This window comes from Dermacentor albipictus, chromosome 1, assembly GCF_038994185.2.
Source record: "Dermacentor albipictus isolate Rhodes 1998 colony chromosome 1, USDA_Dalb.pri_finalv2, whole genome shotgun sequence".
Taxonomy (NCBI): Eukaryota; Metazoa; Arthropoda; class Arachnida; order Ixodida; family Ixodidae; genus Dermacentor; species Dermacentor albipictus.
Window position 1 is genome coordinate 26,978,048 of NC_091821.1, and position 21,682 is coordinate 26,999,729.

At 43.6% G+C, this 21,682-nt stretch overlaps 1 protein-coding gene across 2 annotated transcripts in view; it reads left to right on the plus strand.

Moving 5' to 3' along the window:
* The window catches only part of Megf8 (multiple EGF like domains 8), a 222,782-nt gene that overhangs the window by 50,269 nt on the left and 150,831 nt on the right, over positions 1–21,682 (plus strand). For both annotated transcript variants that reach the window (XM_070539750.1, XM_065441347.2), the window contains exons 6-10: positions 1,047–1,134; positions 2,184–2,385; positions 13,981–14,843; positions 17,995–18,098; positions 18,639–18,788. In XM_070539750.1, the coding sequence (XP_070395851.1) occupies positions 1,047–1,134; positions 2,184–2,385; positions 13,981–14,843; positions 17,995–18,098; positions 18,639–18,788 (1,407 nt within the window). The remainder of the gene's footprint in view (positions 1–1,046; positions 1,135–2,183; positions 2,386–13,980; positions 14,844–17,994; positions 18,099–18,638; positions 18,789–21,682) is intronic.

Here is a 21,682-nt window from a genome sequence, read left to right on the forward strand (position 1 = left end):
TGTCACCTTACAGCAAAAAATGCACCGGCGATTACGATACTCACTCGTGCGAATTTTGAGCGCAGCTATTCAGATGGATTGGATTCGCGATATATTGTGGCCAAGAATTTGATTCTGAACAACAGGACCTTCTCGGTGGCGGCGTTAAGCCTCTGCTCGGGCAGCTAGTTTAGCAGCTGTGGCAGACAAAGGACTTCCGCTGGTTGCATCACTCATTGTTTAGAAATAATTGGCTGGCACTATTTTGTATTATGATTGTAATGTCGTGTGCTAGTGACAGTGAAGAACGACACAGTGTCGAAACTGTGAGTTACAAATTTAACTTCTTATTGGGTGAACTTGTGCCTAGTAAAACAAGTAACACTCGGTAACAAGAATAGCGGCGAGCAAAGTCAGTGATCCACAGAAATCTGATCTGTGGGTCAAGCCCACTGGCTTTTATACATGACTTGTTGAAAGTTCCAATGTAATCACTGGTGCCCGCGTGGCTTCTAGAAAGTACTAAACAATTTGCATCCCGCATACAATCAGATTATAAAAATCGCAAACCATGACAATCGAAAGAAACGTGAGCGAAAGATGATGTGAGCAGACAATAGTACGAAATGAGCAGTCGGGCGGGTCCGCATGCCAGCAGTTTCCAACGCGCATGTCACTAAAGGGGCCGCTCTCATTGGTCTCTGCCGTTCGCAACTAGTGTCTGTCATCTCTCGCTCCGTGTTTGCTCTTTCATCTTTAGCTGTGCTCGTCTGCTCGGTTGCGCCACCGACGCTGATGCCGATGCTCGTTGCAGGAACGGACGCCTGAGAGCTTAAGAGCTGCGCTCTAAAACACAACAGTTCTTTGCTTTGAAAAATAGAACTAAATAAATTGAATAATTATTTTATGGAATTTCTGCCTTGAAGTAATTACCTAAATTTCTGACATATAGAAGAATTCATTGTTCTGTGTTATTTAGAAAAACTAAATTACTTACCTCTGCCTTGTGTCAGTTTATTGTTTTCAAATATTTTTTGCCTTCGCATTTCTTACCTTTAATAATGCAGCCATAGATTTGAGACTGCTTGCCAGGCCAACCCTGCCTGTGCCTGGTGTGGTGGCTCTGGTGTCTGTCTGGACCGAAGAAAAGTCAAGGTATGCTTTCTAGTAAAACTCACAAACTCTGCAGCATACTGGGCCTCATAGGGGGGAAGTTAGTGTTTGACAAAGAACTTAGTTCCAGATCCCTAAATAGTTCCTACAGCCAAGAGGTACATCCCAAAAATAAAATTCACGTGATTGAGCATATTTGGATACAGTGTTGCAGAAAGAGAACACGCTACAATTCAAAGCAAAGTGCAAATCCTCCTCAAGTGACTGTGCTGACCAGATAAAATTGACCATAACAGCCAACATTTACTACTTTATCATAAAATGTTGTATTTTTAAACATTGTTTACATTGTCATATTGACACCAATTATTTCTTATTTTTATTTTTAATAATTATTTTTGTTTATTGTGTTTGTTATAATATTTAATTATTTTTATTTCCATCTAGTTTTGAGCAAAATCGATTTTAAAGAAATGCAAATACAGTTGCTGAGCAATTTTTCAGACCCAACAGTTATATGGATCTATCCATGCAGCAGCAACATTAACGCATAGTATCAGTGTAAAGTGGCAAACAATATTTTAGCCACCATTACATGAATATTTCATGAATAAACTTCATGAACATTCCAGTTTGTCTGTGACACAGATCATAATTGCTGTGACGATAGAGCAGAGGGTCTGTTCACAGTATCCATACAGAACCAAGTCTGTAAGTCTTTAATGAAAAATCAACATCTTGAGTAATCAAAGTGTTTTTAGCATTTTTCACCAATCTTAGCACAGTTTTGCCTTCGACTATAGCATCTTTTAAGTTGTAAAGTTGGCAGGTCTGAAATATAATATACTCCCCCTAGGACTCCTCTGTCACACCCAATTTTTCTATATGCTTCACAGTTTGAGAATTTTTACTGAGATCTGATTTGTTGAACTATTAACCAAAATTTCTGATGTGAAACTGTAGGTCAGATGTGCTAGGTGAATTCACAAAGATTGAACACCGTACATTTAGTGCTGTTGTATACATATTTGCTATCATATATGCCAGTTTACAGCAGGATCATCATGTCTCCTTGCCATTGGCCTGTGCAGGATTGCCGTTCTGGTAACTTCCGCCCGGGTAGCTGCCCTGGCTTATGTGCAGCTCTGGGCGATTGTCAAAGCTGCATGATCTGGGGTGGCCATAACAGCATGCCTATGGGTAGCAATGAACTCCGGGGTCTCTCTGCCAAGGCTACTTTCCCACAGGCCTGTGGGTGGTGTGTTGAGGCATCAGCCTGCCATCCCATTCATGGTAAGAGCTCCTTTCTGGCACTTGGTGTGTTGAACGCAGGCCACTTCAGGTTACCATTTTTTTCCTTTTGACATGAAACGTATTTCATTTCTGTTAGCGTAGGGGGGATTTCTGGCTAAAGCTGAAGGTAACATTACATGTTTGTAACGAAAACCTGTAATAGTAATATCACTTATATCTTTGCAGCCGTACTACATGCACACCCTACTTTGGTATCATGGAGTTGAGGAACAAAGACATTACTTGATCATGCATGTGTTGCATGCATAGGTCGTGCTGTTGTTGCATCATGCATGATATAATTGAAGCTAAGGTTAGCCTATTGCTTAGCGTTCAGAGAGGCATGGCTTGGCAGTACATTTGTCGATCCAAGCAGGACGGGTTGCGTTTTAGAGAGCTCACTCAGCCATAGTAGGTATAATCTATCAAACTCAAACCTGCACTCATCAGGAGTTACAAGGCCTACAAGTGTGCAATTTTTTTGCTAAAATTTCACACTTGCTCGTCTATGGCACCCTCGCATTTGACACCTAGAATCCAGAAACGGCCTGAAGAGACTCGGGCAGCAAGTGAGAGGGTTGCCAATTAGCGCCCACCGCCATTGACCACAGTGGGCCCATTACAAATAGGGAGCGAGCATGATTGCAAGATAAGAACATAGGACCCCCAGTAGCTGTATAATAAGTTGAGCTTATAACTTATAAGCTTTGTGATGCATGAATGAATGTCAGTTTTGTATTTGGTTAGGTCATTTCTGTACCCTAGTGCCCATACATTCTCAGTAGCACAAACAAGACATTTCATGTACCCCACTGCGGCTGCATCCCTGATACAGCCGATCCAATACAATTGGTTTTTATTTTTAAAGCAAAGCTTTCTTTGTGGAGTCTAATGGGTTTAGATGCTGTTGTAAGTGATAGGGATGATCAGACTCTGGAGAGAATGGTTACCATAGCTTGAAAGAGTGCTTGATACGTAAAGTTTGAGTTACACCTTAACTGCGAAGCTAAGGTCTAGAGGAGTGAGCCCCACTCTGAGGTATACAAAAGATACCATGGTACGTTCTCGAACCTCTGACACAGTTTAGATTGGCTCGTAGTATTGGGGTCAAAAAAAGTATTTTTTTTTTTTCTTGGAACGCACTGTGTATAAGATGTATTATCAGCAGACAGTGAGATGTGAGTACAATCAGCTTCCATTAATTCAACCCTGATGGGACTGATAAAATCAATTGAAATATCCAGCGGGTCGGATTAAACTAGATTAGAACTAGTCACAACATATCGCTGATTCATTTCGCAGTATTTTCCCAATTCTAACACGCCCCTGATTCAAACACGTGTGCGCCTTCTATTTGTCCAAATTAGTAGACTAACGTAGAAATGACAAAGCTTGTAGACAAAGTAAAAATCTAATCCACACCCCATATTTTTTGTACAGGAAAAATGTGCAAGGGTCTGATATGTGTTGCATAATAGGGGCCAATTTTCTAAAGTCAGCTTCGCCACAACATAGTCGTGTTACATGGCACAGCATACAGGTGCTGCGAACACGGTTTTCGGTATAATTTTCTTCGGAAAAAAAGGCAAGCATTAGAATTTGATAAATACCGTAATCAGACATTGTGAGCTACCGTTATTGCTTGGAAATCTTCCTAGAGCAGGCTGACAATAGGCATTTTTGGTGGGTGATGTGTGTTCAACCACATTCACTTTCTTCTAAGCTCTGCAGAGACAGACGCTGCCGATATAAGGGTCGCTCTTGTGGTCACCTTAAGGGGGCCAGGCATGTGCATGCTGACTGGTCAAGCTCTAATTATCCGGTGAAGGCCAACTTTAGGATTGAAATAATGTTATTATTGTAAGTTTGGGCTTATAGAAATGCATGGGGGCCGGACGTGACCTTCGGTAAGGATCAAATGAACCAAACATTTGAATTAACCAGAGTCAAATTAATGCGTCTACTGTATAAGTTGAAATTGACTAAGATTCATATTTGAATGTTTAGGTTTGCCTGCATTTGTAACTGGTTCATGGTTCAGGATCTGACATATACTTAGATTTCATAATACACCTTGTATAGAAGCTAGTGGCACAGGTGTTGCATATTATGTGTATTATGTGCTATTATGTGTAAGGTGTTATAATTTTTTGTGTTTATGTTTCAATTCATGCTGATGGTACGCTTGTGTGGCAGTTGCAGCCTGTTGAAGGCCCCAGGGAAGGCCACTGCATCACACATAATCGTTGGAGGGTCATTAAAAAAAGTTCTGCTGAGGTAAATGTTCTATTCTAAGCAGCAGACAGACGCTTCGGTGGCAGCAACGCAAAAAGCCCTTTATTCAAGGCAGCAGCGTACTTTTATAGATAACGCTGCATGCCAGTCAGGCACACGTCATTCGCGGTACAATCTTATCAGACCGCCTGGCCGATACAGAACATTCCTTCCTCCTTAATTAAGGCTACACGCGTTTCTTTCCGCGCTCATAGTTGGAGGCTTGATAGCGATCAGGAGGACGCCTTGTGCGATTACTTCTTCGCAGATGGACCTCTTCAGGTGATGCCATGGTTGATGGGGTGATACTTGCAGGCTGCGCTGCTGAGTGTCTTGCCTCAGGCTGCGATGCCGGTTCCTTAGTTGAAGTGGAGTCATCTAAGCGAACATCCTCAAGCTGGTCCGCAGTAGGACCACCAATCATGGAGTCAGCAGGGGTGTTTTCTTCGGAGGGTGTTGGTAGAAAATCTCGTTGAATACGGGCACTTGGAGTGGACTCAGGATGCGCTTCTTTTGCGACGTCCGGATGGAATGAAGTCTTTGATCCCGTAATCCAGCTGGGTCTCAAGTGGTCGATATGCACAAAACGAAAATGGTCACCGACTTTGACTACAAAAGTAGAGTCGCTAACGCGTTGCACTACGACAGCTTCCTCCCATGACAGGGTTTCCCCTCTCGTAGTCTTGACGAGAACTGTGTCACCGGCTTCCATCTGCGGGTCCCTTCCTCGGCCCTCGTTGCGATGGGTGGCGTCTCTGTCTTGACGGCTGCGCATATCCTGCACAAAACTTGGCTTTAGGAGTGAAAGCTTCACTCGAGGTTGTCGTTTCAGGAACAGCTCAGCCGGCGTTCTTCCTGTTACGGAATTCGGGGTGTTCCTGTAAGCAAGCAAGAAGTCGTTAAGTCGTTGATGCAGAGTTCTGTTTTGGCCTGTTAGGTTATCGTGAAGCACTTGCTTGAGTAGAGTGGCTTTTGTCGTTTGGACTAGCCTTTCTGCTGCCCCGTTCGATGAAGCGTGGTACGGTGGCGTAAGTGTGTGTCGAATCCCGTGAGAAGAGGTGAAATTGGCGAACTCCTGCGCAGTAAACTGAGGTCCTTTGTCGCTGATCAGTTCCTCCGGGTAGCCATACGCTGCAAATATCTCCTTGAGTCAGTCGATTGTTTTTGACGTCGTTGTAGTGCGGAGGCATTTTGCTTCTATCCACTTTGAGTAAGAGTCTACTAGAAGGAACAAGTTGTAACCATCCTTCATGGCGAAATCAACATGGACTCTCTGCCAAACGCGGGTTGGATAAGTCCATGGATGCAATGGCCCTGGTGCCTTCGCAGGCATGGTCGTTTGGCACACTGTACATCGACAGACAGTGTCTTCAATGTTCTTGTCGATCGATGGCCACCAAACAAACGACCTAGCAAGCATTTTCATTCTTTGCATTCCAGGGTGCTCTTCATGCAGCAATGTTAATACTGCTTCTTTAAGTTCGTCCGGAATGATCACTCGCTGGCCCCACGTGACACAGCCTTGCTCGTACGATAGTTCGTTTCGACGAACGTAAAAGGGCTGAAATTTATCATCGTATTGCGCGGGCCAGCCAGATAAGGTGAACTGCACGACTTTGGAAAGAAGGCGGTCCCGTTTAGTCGCAGCAGCAACTTGGCTCGCAGTGAGAGGCGTTGCCTCAAACACTGCAAGACATTCTTCAGTGTCGTCTTTATGCTTGACCAAAAGTGGAAGCCTTGAAAGTGCGTCGGCAACTTCCATGTTTTTGCCGTTTCTGTAGCGCAGTGTGTACTGATAAGCTGCTAAGGTGATAGCCCAACGCTGAATCCTGGCTGCGGCCAAAGAAGGAATTGGTTTATCCGATGCCAAAATCCCCAACAGCGGTTGGTGGTCTGTATACAGCGTGAATTTGCGCCCGTATAAGTATCTATGAAACCTGCTTAGACCAAAAATTAGGGCCAGGGCTTCCTTCTCGCCTTGCGCATAGTTGCGCTCCGCTGCACTTAATGTTCTGGAGGCAAATGCGATTGGTCTTTCTGAGCCATCGGGCATGACGTGAAAAATTACGGCCCCAAGACCGTAGGCCGACGCGTCGCAGCTTAACCCGATTGGCTTTTTCACGTCGTAAAAAGTCAATACTTGACTGTCGATGAGGTGCTGCTTGGCTTCCGCGAATGATCTTGAGCATGCGTCCGTCCACACCCAAGTCGTGTCCTTTTTGAGCAAGTCATACATTGGTGCAGCTACTGTAGCTAAATCTTTGATGAATTTTGCATAGAAATTCAGCAGGCCCAAAAAGGCTCGCAGTTCAGTTACATTGCTTGGCTGAGGTGCTTCCGTGATTGCCTTTATCTTTGTTGCGGTTGGAAAAATGCCATCTGACGTCACTTTGTGTCCCAGATAAACAACGGATGGTTTGAAAAATTCACACTTCTGTTTCAGGGTAATATGGTGCTGTGACAGTCGTTGAAGCACCTTTTCCACCGTTTCTTGACAGTCGTCTATGTTGTCGCCTGCGACGATGACGTCGTCGATATAGCAACCCACTTTTGGAATCCCTTTTAAGACTTCGTCCATTAAAGACTGAAAGATAGCGGGTGCGCTAGAGATACCAAATGGAAGGCGCTGATACTGAAATAATCCGAGATGAGTGTTCACCGTTAGCAACGCTTTGCTTTCCTCAGCAAGCGGCACTTGTTGATAGGCTTGCGATAGATCCAAGACGCAAAATATTTTGCCTTCCGCGAGCATGGAGTACAAATCTTCCGGCAATGGCAAAGGGTAATGGTCTGTTTTTAAAACAGGATTAACCGTGACCTTGTAGTCACCGCATAACCTTAATCCTGCGCCGCCTTTCTTCGCGACCACCACCAGAGGCGTTGCCCAGTCACTTTTCGTGACCCTCTTTAGTATTCCGGCTTGCTCGAGCTTTTCCAACTCCTTTGCTACTTCATCTTTGATAGCAAACGGTATTGGCCGTGCTTTTGAGAATACTGGTTGAGCCCCTTCCTTAACAAAGATGCGAGCTCCGAAGTTTTTGACGACACCCGGGGTGCTCTTGAAAACTTCGGGATACTTCTTCCGTAAAGCTTCTACCCTCTGCTCTGGTGTCTTATCCGTGGACAGACAGTATACTGCTTTCCAGTTTATCTGGAGTTTTTCCAGCCAGTCTCTTCCCATGAGAGCGGGCATCGGCGTTCCGTTTCCCTGCACTACCACTATGGGCAAAGAGATCTCGCTTCCTTCTTGTTTGACTAATACGTTTGCTGTTCCAAGTACCTTTAGCTTTTCTCCTGTGTAGGTGCGCAACGACACCTTTGATTCCACACATCTGACATGCGGGAAATACTGCTTATACAACTGCTCTGGTACGATCGTGACCGCTGCACCGGTGTCAATTATCAGCGAAACAGTCTTCCCTTCAATGTTTAGGTCGACGCTGTAGCCCCTTGAACTTTTGCCCGAATAGAACACAGTGTGACAATTCAAGTCTTCCGATTCGTCGTCCGTGGTGTCAACATATCCGACAGCTTTTTCTCCTCTTTTGCAAACGGCTTGCAAATGCCCTTTTTTCTTACAATTTCTGCAGGTGTGGTTCCGATACCAACATTTTTCTCGCGCATGACGCTTTCCGCAATGCCTGCACGCACTTCTTTGCTCTCGCTCTCGCTTATCTTTCGACCATGCAACCGTCGTCGATTTCTTTTGCTTATCACGGTGATGTCGCCCTGAATGACGCTGACGCTGCATGGTTTTGTGTCAAACTCATGCATTTGCTTCGCCTGTTGCGCAGCTAGCTCTTTTTCTAGCGCTGTTTTGCACGCCAGTTCGAACGTCAAGTCAGCTTGTGCAAAAAGAGCCCGTTGTGTTTCCTCGTCACGCAAACCAGCCACTAGTCTGTCCCTTAAGGCATCATTTAAGAACGTGCCGTAATTGCAATCTCTAGCGAGATGCTTCAGTTCAGTGATGAAATCCTTGACACTTTCATTTTCTTGCTGCATTCGGCGATTAAATTTACAGCGCTCTGCGATAATTGACTGAGCTGGGCTGAAATGAGCTTCCAGAAGCTGTTTAATTTCCTCGAAAGTCTTCTGAGAAGGCAAATGAGGAACAGTTATCTTCTTCAGCTCTTCATACGCTTGCGCGCCGAATACGTTCAGAAACAACTTGAGTTTCTTGTCTGCAGGGACATCATTTATGTCAACGTAGTTCTCGAAGCGTTCAAAATACGAGCGTATGCTTTCGATTTTTTGGTCATATTCAGTCATTCTGCCGAGCTTCGGACCACGTCCGGGTTCTGCCATAATAAGCAAATTTCACTTATCTGCCCAGCCGTGTTCCTTGATGTGCCTTGTCCGTAGTGTCGGTTCTTGTTCGCTTGCTCCAGCCAGCCGCTGAAGTCCATGCAAGGGCTCCGTGACGCCTTGCTTCTTGACGTTCTTGCGCTGCTCCAGTCGATGAAGTCGTGGCTGCAAGGGCTCCGTGTCGCCTTGCACCGTAGGCGGTTCAGCCTCGTGACTGCTGCTGGCCGGCGGTGGTTTTCTGCGCGCCGGATCCCATCTTCGTCGCCAGTTGTTCTATTCTAAGCAGCAGACAGACGCTTCGGTGGCAGCAACGCAAAAAGCCCTTTATTCAAGGCAGCAGCGTACTTTTATAGATGACGCTGCATGCCGGTCAGGCACACGTCATTCGCGGTACAATCTTATCAGACCGCCTGGCCGATACAGAACAGTAAACGTGGCACTAACTACCAGTGTCCAACTTGGCTTAAAAAAACACCTGAAACACTTTTTGAAGATTTAAGAAAACATTGACAATGTGTAGAAGGGGTGCCTGTGAATATGTGAGCCAATATTATTCCACTGCATGCAGCAGGGAATTTACAATCTTGTGTCAAAAACAGTTCAGAATCGCTTGCTCTTGTCTTTGCAATGCCGTCATCGCAAGTAGTGAAGCCCACCAACAGCTATTGGCTGATTTTGTGATGGCTTGAACATTCTCAGTAATACTATTATTGCTAATTTTGAGGTAAATAAATGAAATATATATCATTTTATGTTTTATTTATTTATAAATACTGCAACCCTGATTTGGGGTTTCAGCAGAGTGGAGTTAAATTTGTTGGGTTTTGCAGATTGGCAAACATCTGTAACAATAAAGGAAATACACGAAAGGAAGTACATAATTTGGCAATGTAAACACAATGGTGTACCGGAACCAAGCACAAAAGCATATAATAAGCTTAGCGCGACATGCAAGACAAGTCACTGCTGTAGGTATACAGCAAAAAGGTTTACGGATCGTGGTTGAACAACTTCATTTGTAAGTTTATTCCATTCAGTTATTGTCCTATGAAAAAACGAATACTTAAAAGTGTTATTTCGAGTAAAAAAAGGAGTTATGGTCAAGGCGTGTCTCTGCCTTGTGGCATATCCTGTAGAAAAAGAAAGTATCTGTGGTATGTCTACCTTATAATAGTCTTTAACTAACTGAAATAAAAATTTCAATCTCAAAACACGATTTATTTTCATTAGCATTAGGAGGTTCGCTTTTGCTAATAATGATGTGATCGAAGTTCGCCCAAAGCTTTAATAAATAAATCGCACTGCTCTCTTTTGCATTTTTTTCAATTTGATTAACATGTTTCTGAGTGTATGGGTATCAAACTACAGATGCGTAATCTAAAGTTCGCTGAACAATTGCCTTAAACATAATGAGGCGAAGAGCAGGAGTAGAAAGTTTGAGAGCTCGTCTGAGGTAAAATAGTTTATAGTTGGATAAGCTAATTACAGCATTTGTGTGTTTTGTCCAGCTAAGGTCATGTGAAATCCAAAGATTAAGTTACTTGTAGTGCTCCACTTCCAACAGAAAGATGTTACAAGGTGAATATGTCCAATGAAGAGGATTATGTTTATAAGAGATTTTCATGAAAATGGTCTTTTCAAAATTAATGGACATTTGCCATTAATCACACCAACGAACAACCCTTTGAAGTACTTCGTTTAAATGAATTTGATCTTGCTGGCTTTCGATTTTTGAGTAAGGATGCAGTCATCTGCATATAACTTAACTTTTACAGGTATGTCTTGTATTATATCATTCATAAATAAATGAAACAAAAGGGGCCTGAGCACAGAGCCCTGAGGGACACCAGAGTCAACTGGTACTGTGTGAGAACAGTGATAATTAAAGGAAACATACTGTTTTCGACTTGAGAGATAAGCAGAAATCCAATTTATATGTTGAGAGTTTTTGAACATTATATCTCATTTAAAGAGTAGTTTATTGTGAGAGACGTTATCAAAAGCTTTAGCGAAATCCGTTTTCCGGAATTTATAGCTTGAGTGAAATCATGTACGGTAGTTACTAATTGAGTGCAAGTAGAAAACCCTTTCCTTAATCCATGCTGAGAACTTGACAAAATATTATATTTCTCTAAAGATCCCGAAATATGCTTATGTATTATATGTTCAAGAATTTAACATGAAGTGGAAATTAAAGAGATTGGGCAATAATTAGTAACGTAATGTGTGCTTCCACTCTTATGAAGGGGCTTGACTCTGGCAGTTATATACTGAAGCAGGGTTTGGGTACGGGCTAGTTGGTATTCCTTTGTAAACATCACTTACAGCGCGTACATAGACAGAGGGACTGAAAGAACGACAAATACAAGCACTGAATCGACAGCGCTTGTATTCATTGTTCTTTCGGTCCCTCTGTCTGTGTATACACCGTAAGTGATGTTTAATCTGGCAGTTACCCAGTCACCTGGAACTCGGCTCTCATTCACAGATTTAGAGAATTGAATTGTCAGATACTCTGACACCCACTCTGCATAACGTTTTAGAAACTCATTCGGTATTCCATGCGGCCCAGGAGATTCTTTTATGGCAAGTTGCAGAAGTAATTTTAAAAAACACTGCTCATTAATTGTAATGTCAGATATAGGTGGACACGACACGTGAAAATGCTCAAGGACTCCATTATCCTTAGTGAATACTGATTTAAAATGAGAAATGAAAGCATTAGAAATAACAAAACAGTTGCTAGTTTCTACACCGTTAATTTCAAAAACATCACTGGTCACAGTATTTAGAGAAATCAGACTCCAGAACCTCACGGGACACGACGATATGAAGTTGGGAAATTCCTCCCCAAAATAGCGTTTCTTGTCAGCCGATACATTTGTCTTGACTTGAGAAGAAAGTTCTGTTATTTACTGCTGGAGAGCACCTACGTCATTATAATTGCATTCTTTATTTTTTAACCATTTTAGTTGTCTTTGCAACTGCAACATCTCCCGAGAAATCCAGGGGTTCTTTCCTTTCGATTTTTTTATAATGTGTTCAACAAATCTTTCAATGCACTCATTTATGAGGTCCTTAAAACTATTCCATAAACCATGAATATCTGCAGTATTACTAGAAAAAGAATCATAATCAAATGAAAGCAAGTCCAATATTGAAGTATCATCTGCACGTGAAAAGTTAGGGAAGAAGACCCTCTTGTAATTTTTATTTGAAACATCAGAAAGGGTTAGTATCACAGCCTGATGATCAGATATTCCGGGGAGAACATCACAGCTAGCTTGAGAAGCAACTGCCCCACTTATGAAAAAAAGATGTAGTATTGAACAAGAGTTTCCCTGAATTCTGGTGAATTCATTGACAATTTGCAATAAGTCAAAAGAAAATGCGATATTGATCATTTTTTAAAAGTGGGCCAATTGATATGCGGCAAATTAAAATCTCCGGCCAACGTAATCTGATCTCCAGGCTTTACATGTACAACAAGATAGTTATTTAATTCATCAAGAACATCAGTGGAAGTGGTGGGTGGCTGATAAATAGCCTCGATGACCTACCTCGTCTTTCTATAATAAGCTTTGCAAAATATAGTTTCAATGTTAAGTATGTCCCTTATATTTAATATTTGTAGCGGTTGTCTAAAAATAATCGCCACTTTACCACCTCTACTACGATGGCCATTCCTGTACACGCGGTAGCCCCGTGGAACAAATTCGCTGTCATGTATTTTATCATGCAACCAAGTTTCTGTTACGACAGTAATATGAGGATTATAGGCTAACAAGATCCCTTCGAATTCAGCAGTTTTACTTATCGCACTCCTACAGTTTACATTTAAAATTTTCAGTGATTGAGGGCTGCACTTGTTTCGTCATTTTTCATGTTTCTTTATTTTAACGTGTGCATTTTTCGTTTTATTCCAATCAAACAAGTTGCCGTCCACTCTCAGTCGATTGTAAAGAAGTTTTAATTTAGCGCCATTCCCTCTCTCGTTTTCAGAACTTTTCCAAAGCTTCTTGCGTGTTTCACGAACCCTGACTGAAAAATCTTCAGATATGGACAATGCAGAGCCCTTTAACTTTGTCTGAAATCGCAAAAGAAAGAATAAGCATTTCATATTTGCACTGCTGGTCCAAACATGACAGTTGGGCATAGCTGTGTGGCCTCCGAGAGAGCAGCGGCATGCTGTGTAGAGTAGATGACACGGCTGCCATGGGGTGCCTTGATGAGCCCTCTTGCTGTAGGGTACCTCTCTCGCTGGCGAGACGCTCAACTTTTGGGCTTATCCTAGCCACCTTTCCTGCATAGCTTCCAGTGCACTAGTGGAGGCGAAAGGAGAGAGAAAGCTGCTCATTGGCGCAGCAGTTGCCTCTAACTCGACTTATACTTGAAGAATTTGAAACACTTCTGTGGCAGGAGATTTGTGAGGTGACATTTTTTAATAGTGAGGACATTCTATGATTAGTTATAAAAGTGTTTCAGGGTCCCTTTAAGATAAGAGAGACATTGGCAAAGACTTGCACTGCACTCTGTCCTGTTGTAAGAGATAGTTTCAGGGAGAAGGATTGCGGGAGTTGTTTTTAGGGAGAAGGAATGCAGGAAGTGGAGAAAAAGAGTGGCCAGCTCCTTTGGCACCATTGTCATGCAGGGCATCGGAAATATGGAAAAGTGAATAAAGCAAGACAACAAAGTTCATTGCAAGATGTCACTGGCTGAGGTGGTGACCTTCATTGGCCATGTTGATGAGCCATGCCTTGCCACCTGTGCACTGACCAAAAGGGTTGGCAATAGGCAGCTAAGCCTGCGCATGTGCAAGAGAAATGGGACTCGCTGTGGCTCCTTTGAAGTGCATCTAACCTTCGGGTTACTGGTGCTTTGAGCTACATATATTTATGTTGGTAATTACTTTCCAGCGTATTTATGTTAACGTTTAGATGTTGCCACTCACTGTATCGATGCATACATGATACATTCATTCGAGGTTCATTTTATTTCTCTTCTACCTGCTTGCAGAGCCTCCTGGAGTATGTCGCCCTCCCCATGATGGTCGCCTCTCAGCAGAGCAAGCAGGCTTCTGGGGTCCCCATGGCCAAATTGTGGCCTCCTTGCATGAATGCCGCACATTTGACTTTCGGCCAGGCCTTTTTCTCCTGCAGTACAGGAATCCAGTCAACCTCTCTCAACCAGATCAGGTGTCATATGTGAACAACAGTAGCCAGCATCTGATGTTCACCTCTGAGTACCAAGATGAACAGGAAGGAGGTGGCGAGCACGTGGCACGTCTACTAGGCTTTCTGCACCCTCGGGGAGCCCTGCCACCATCAGGGGGGCCACTGCGCCTCTTCCTTGATATCAATGGAGGACGTGCTGCACTGCGCTTGGGCCAAGCCGGAAACGCCCGCCTCGAAGACACTGAGCTGGTGGCACAGCTTAGTGCACATAGCTACAATCGAACAGAGGCAAAACGCCCGAGTGGCCAGCCGCTTCTGCTACCGTCAACAGCAGCGCGGGAGCTACGTTACCTTCTCGATCTCTCTCTACATGCACCAGCCAAGTACTGCACCAAACACTGTGATCGCAACTTAGATCTACGATGGAATGCTCATGACTCTCATCAGGTAATCTCCAGCAAACACCTGGAACCATATCGCAATGGGACCCAGTGCCCATCACGTGGCACATGCCTGGCATGCCTGAGTGATGCTGGCTGTGGCTGGTGCCCGTCAGCTCCGGCTTGCGTGCCACGGCAGCCGACCTCATCATCCACCGTTAAGGGGGCAGCACCGTGTGCCCCAGGGAGCACACAGCTCTTGGTTTTGGAGCCGCACCACTGCCGCACCTGCTCAGCGTTCATCTATTGTCACGACTGTGTCCAGGTAAGCCACTCATATTCTTTGCACTGACGTGCAAAGAAAGTGTGTGCAACAAAGTTGTTTTTTCTTCATTTTTCTTCGAGCCCGCGGCTAGGAATTTCGCGCGTCGGCACCTCGGACTGCGCGAATAAGCGCATCGAGGGTCGACTCCTCGAGCCCGCGACTAAGCATTTCGAACTGTGTGGCTAGGTACATCGCGCGTCGGCACCTCAGACTGCGCTACTGAGTACGTCGTGCGTCGGCTCCTTGTATCTGCTGCTAGGCATTTCGCGCGTCGTCATCTCGGACCTGCAACCAAGCATATTGCGCGTTCACTCCATCATCATATTGTCACGATAGCTCGTAACAATATCAATCATACCACTCCTTCATAAAGAGAACATCATCATGAGCTCTGTTCACTAGGCCCCTTGGGCTGGCACAGACATGGCTGCAAAAGTGATTGAGGCATCAGACAAAGGTACAATTTTGGAAAGCACCTAGCAGCTGCATATCTATCACTGGCTCTCTGATTCTAAGTTCTACAGCCATTGTCAAGTAAAGATGACTTGGGAGGCTGCTGACACTCAGAGCCTTCATTCAGTAACATGGTCAGTTCTACCAAAAAAAAAAAGCCTCACTGATTGTTCTGGAGATTGCTATCAGTCAGGTAGCCTGCGGGTACAGGCTGCCTGAATGTACACTGGAACTATATTCATGCCCACACAGAGTTCAATACGTCACTTGGTTTGAAACCTAGGCACCATGCTTTTTGTAGAGCAGCAGCAGCAAAGAATGCCCTATAAAAAAAGGGGGGGGGGGGGGAGAAGCACACTAAACCAGAGGCCACATGTGCAAGAAGCCCCACATCACAAAACACCCCAAAGACTACAAATTTGGTGGGTTTTAGAGAACTGAAGAGAAGGTGAAACTTTGAGAGCCATTTTCTCAAAGCTGTTTTTCTGCCGTTTTGCTCAGTTTCTGGAGCTGATTTCTTTGTTACCGTTTAACATATTTTGACTCTGTTTTTTTTTTTTGTCACGTTCCTTGGGCTGCGGTGCAGGTCGTGACATTCTCGCTTTCTTATCTTGACCCTTTGTAAGTTTACGATATGGCTATTCGTCTACCCTGAAAGTGTTTGATGTAAGGTAACATAAAATATGGAACTCCAAAAAATCTGTGTTGTGAAAAAAGAAAGCAAGAATGTCGCGACCTTCAGCATGCATTTAGCTATGCAGTCAATTCTTAACAAGTCCTCTATCATGGTATTTAAATTCCCCAGGCTCTCCAGAAAGTAAGAGGGAGAAATATTCTGCTCAATAAAATTGAATAAAATGTTCTCAAGATATCGCTCTGAAACTTTTATGGAAACATCAGGGAGGCAGTCTAAACATTTGTGCCAATTTTTATCAAGGTCCATGAAGAAATAAGGAAGTTTGTTTTCAAAGCCACGTCCCTCCTTAAAGGGACACTAAAGGTTACCAGAAAGTCAAGTTAAAGTGGTAGAGCAATGTTCTAGAACATCTAAGGCGTCAATCTAATCGTGAACTGAGCTTTAGTAACCGAGAAATTGAGGTAAATGCATGACACGATTTGAGACCCCCCAGCGACATTCCGGTACTAGCCCGATGACGAAAGCACTCCTCATAATTTGTGTTGCTAATACTCAACTACTCGTATTAAAAATATCATTTCATTCGATTATAAGACGGAAGAAAATGCTACTTGTCTATGTCTATTCGATTCTAAGAAGAAATAAAATTTTGACGTTGCCCTTCAGTAGTATGGGTGGTGGAAAGGTTTCGTTTTCGCTCGACTCTGCGCGCTCGACTCTGCGCCGCGCACGCTTTGGAATTTCAGTAGTTTCGTTATCGCGTCGTGCTGTGCGGGTTCTGCTGGCTCGCGAAACTTTCCTTTCGAACAAGCAGTGAGAATGCCACGTCCTTGTGATGTCGTGGGAAGCCCTCGTTGCTTTCCCGCTCTGGAGAGCCGGTGTCGAGGCCACCATCGTAGTAAGCGACGACGCTGGCAGTGCGAGCCCTCAGCAGCAGGTCGCGCTTGTCAGTGCTCAAATCGCTGAAGTTGAGCCCAGCATCGCGAGCCAGTCTGTCGTTGTCAGGGTCCATTGCGACGAGCTTCGAAGTTTGCGTCATTATATAAAGTACCAGCTTATGGTCGCGCGTTTCTCCTTCCACTAGCCACCATACTGCTGCTTTCGCTCTGCTGTCGGCTCTGTCTTGGCTCTGTTTCTGGCCGCGTGTTTGCGTTTTGCGCAGAAAAGCCGCAGCGCCGTCTGCGGATGCCGTTCTACTCACCGATGGCGCAACCATCGGCACAACGTCACTATGAGACCATGATGTCAGTACTCCTCGATTGGAGGGCGGGCGATTTGAACTGCGCTAGAGGTACGCGAACGCTTCAGAAAGCATTTTCTCTTAAAATAAGTCTCTCCTTGGCACAAAACAAGTGTTTCGAGGTTTCTGGGATGGTATTTCAACAGTCCACGTTCACCTAATAGTAACCTTTAGTGTCCCTTTAAGAGCTAGCTGTTGGAGATCTACAAAAGTGACTTTTTTCAGAGAATAAATAGTAAAAGTTGCTCTGTAACTTCCTTTTACTGCGTCTCCGTACCTTAGTTTATACTAATTTATGTCCTTCCCTGCCTTATTAAATATGTATACCGAATAGTTTAGTACCTGAAGTAGACATAATATGTTATAAAGTTTCATTGTGTTTGTTATCTTGGTTGCATGCATTTTTTGATGCTAACAATCGCTAATCACTTGTGCAGTTTAAAGCAAAGCTTAATATTTCAGATTTTTTTTCACCTTCCCTCTTTGTCTGCTGCAATTAATTGCAAAGTATGTTTTTGTTGTGGAGTTATGGGGTTGTAAACTTGCCATGACAATTTTTTTGAACTATGATTTGTCAACATTTGTGAAATATTTGAAGGCCTAAACCAAAATGCTTTAACCAAGAATTACTATATATATTTTTTTTCAGTGCAACACATTTTTTTTAGGTGGTCCAGTGATGGCCTACTGAGAAGGCATATCTGTGCTTCATAATAGGCAAATCGGAGTCAGGTCCAAGCTAAAGTTTCTTGTCAAGTAGAATAGCTATACAGTGCCTTGAACTTTGAGTGCTACTCATGGCAGTTATTTTTTTATTACAGGATCCATTCTGTGAGTGGATTGTGGAGGGAGCCTTCTGTGTACGGCGGGGCCGCCACAGTTTGGCTGTCAGGCATCCAGATCAGTGTCCGACTCCATGTCACCTGTGAGTTCATGCTTTCTTACTGTGCCTTCTGCTAACTTGCCTTCTGTGCTGGGCTAGGAGACAATGTGGGAACAGTGGACTCTTGGTTTTCACAAATGCTTTTCAGGTATGCATTCCAAGTCTAATGGAAGTGCTTCTCATTAGATAACCCTGCAGTGTGATCATGGCCCACTACTTTAACCAAAGCTTTAGTCACATGTAAAATGCCCATTAGTGCAACAAACCAGGTGGAGTTGACCCTGTTCTAAAACAGTCAACCTACAATATCATGATGTCATATTGTCTTTGCAATCCTGATTCAAAAGTGCCCAAACAAGGGAAACCTCAGCCTTCAGTCAGTGTTTCTACAAAAGGGGATTGTCTTCATGAGGGCATCAATTTTCATTCAAAGTTTGTGAAAATTAGTCTGCGAGTTCTTATTGGAAACTGAAAGTGGTTATCAAATGCGATAAGGTGAGCCAGTCTGGTTGCCCTACTGCTCTGGAAGTGGATGCATTCTGAGCAATTTGTCAACAGTGGTTGGGCCCTTCATCCTTGCAGGCGAAGAGGATGCATTTCATGCCTGGGGGACCCTGGGCGGTGTGCTTGGTGTCGAGAGACGCAGAGCTGCTTCCTCTTCTCCACGTACACCACCTCCTTCATGTATGGTGGCTGTCGTGAGTGGGTTGATGAGGACCACGGAAGCCCCAAGTGAGTGCTGGAGGCCTGAGTTTGTTTGCTGTTTGTGATACCAGCGAATTCATTGGAATCTTGCATAAGAGCTTTGGCAGTTTTGGATGCACCAAATATACTCTCCTGCATGAAAAATACCAGCATTAGTCTGCCCTTTTCCTGAGCATAAAGGGCATGGGCACAAATCTATTTGTGCTACAGTCCTACTTGTTCATATCAATCCTGCAAAAAAGTGCCCATGAGTTCATGAGTGCAATATGTTGCGAGTTCGATACATATGGCATCGAATTCTAAATGAATGTTTAACAAAATCTAACTATTAAAACCACATCTGCTATATTAATTTATATTTTTGAAAGGAACTCCTTTACTATGAGATATGCTGATAGGCTGTTTGGTTAACATTCTGACATCATGAAGTCACATATATCAACCATTGCAGACAGAAATATGTGCATTCTGCATCGAACTATGGATAAACCAAATGTTCTTTCTTTTTTTTGGCGGTGGAGAAGGGGGATTGTTAACTTCACTTGTCTTTATGTGTGACAACGACATTGGGAATCCACATGGCATACTCCATGGCTGCAGGAAAAGTTCTTATATTGTTTTTTTCTTTCTTCTCTGTAAGAAAACCAACTCATGGAACTGTTTGTTGCTGTGTTGAGTTCAAACCATTGGGTGGGAATACAGTTTTCAATCAATCCAACTCTACGTTTTGTTATACCGCATTTTTCTATTAATAACCCGCATCGAAAATTTTCAAAATTCAACAGTAAACTTGGGATGCAGGTTATATGTGAATTTCGCCTTGAGGTGTGACTTCAAGGCTGCACTGCATGTTGCCATGAAGCCATACTTCAAGGCAAGGTTCTCTGTTATTTAACATTTCATTACCTCCTAAGGAACTCCACCTTCTCCTCACCATTGTGCGTTCAGGCTCCCTTCTCCCTTCCTTCATAGTCACCCATTCTCCTCCTCTTTATGGGGTGCCATTTTGCATTTTGAGTTAGTGAATAGTGCATGCGGCACTGGCAACTAGAAGTTGGATCACGATGAGGTGCACTGAATGCCATCCTTTAAACAGGATGCACAAGAAGCATGTGATTGTGGATGAATCAGTCATGGGACATGTGACGTGAATCGGATCACTTTGCAGCTAAGATAAAAGCGCAGACGGAGCAGCCCTTGCATGGGTGATGGCGATGAAGCAAACATGACCATGGCAAAAATCCCATCAGTGATTTTGCTGTCTGCCGTATTGTTAAGTGCTTCGCACGGACTGAGGCAGCACCATGAAAACGGGTGATGTATGATCACGTGATACTCAGTCCACAAGCTGAAATTGCAATTTGCTCCATCATGTGGATACAGCTTTACAGCATAACAGAAGCTGAAGGTTATCAGCATCGCAAAAGGGGGTGACAGAGCCACTGGCCGAAGATACAACGTGGTCTTGTTGTGAATCTGTGAATGGAGACTGTTTTTCGAAGATTTGACCATTGTTATATGCATGTAATTGCACGGGTTATATGCATGGTTTCATAATTTTTCATATTTCCTGACTGTTGTGATTGGGGGTACGGGTTATACGCGGTGGTGGGCTATATGTGGAAAAATACAGTATGTTCTTGATACAGCTTCACAATGTGCAGAAGTTGTTCTGTATAGAAACTCATTTGATTTAACTGGGTTCCATATAATCGTGTTTCACTATAGTATTGCAAAACATGACTTGTCACATAAACAGCAACTGATTGATCTATATATCAGGTTTCCGTACTCTTTTTCAGTGGCTTTTTTTGTTGTCCCTTTAGCTGGACATAACAAAATGATGGTAATATGTATAATGAAAAATGTTGTCAGTGGGTTTCACTTTCATTCAACTAGGCGTGAGTTATTAATATTACTGTGTAGTTTATGTTGTTCTCCAGTGTGTTACTTAAAGCTGTTGCTGTGTACATGAAATTAGCATGTGTGAAAAGGAGTATAGTCAGCTCACATTGATATTAGCCTCCTTTAGCCACTTGTCAATTAGTTGCCAAGTTGTCAGAAATAAACAAAATATGCAATTTTATGATAAGAGTAGTTTTGACTTTCATGTTTTTGCATTTAATTACAATTTAGATGTTATTCTATTAGCAACAAGCAATTAGTTGCGCATAGTTTTGAGTAACCAACTTTAAGTGCATTCACCAACCAGGCTAAGCAGTGTTAGGCCTACGAGCCATAAAATCGACAATCAAATTCGTAATCAGCAGCATCTGATGAATCAATCTTCATAACACATGCTAGTTGAGAGAAAGCGATAACCGCAGTCACTTCTCATAGCTTCCGAACTTCATGCATTACTACTAATCGAGCCTAGTTTGGTGCTTTGTTAGAGTCGTCGCTCGATGGGTGCCGCTATGTTTGTTGACGCAAATCTTTTGGGGGAGCTTTTGGGGCTCCCCCTAAATCAGTAAAATAGCCTGCCTGACGCAAAGCCCAAACGCAGTTTGCATCTGGCACATGCGCAGTATCTTTGACGCTATTTCTTTGGGACCTGAAACATTTGGGGCCCCTATTCTAACCTGGTGTTAACAGTGCAAAACGTAGAAGGGACACGAGACGAGAAAACGACACCACAGCGTTTGACGCCACAAGCGCTGTGGTGTTGTCTTCAAGTCTCGTGGCCCTTCTACGTTTTGCGCTGTTAACACCAGGATGGAAAACCAACAAGCCCAAGATGCTATTCTAGCCCTATTCTAAAACTCTCTAATGTATAAGAATGTCTGAAATTCCGGATGAAAGAACCTGTTGGCCGTTAGAGTTTTCGGACTTTTTGCTGTGACCGCAGATCCTAAACAGCATTAATTAAAGCCATCACAGCCGCCACTTTGATTATCTCGCTGCCTTGAACCGGCACTCTT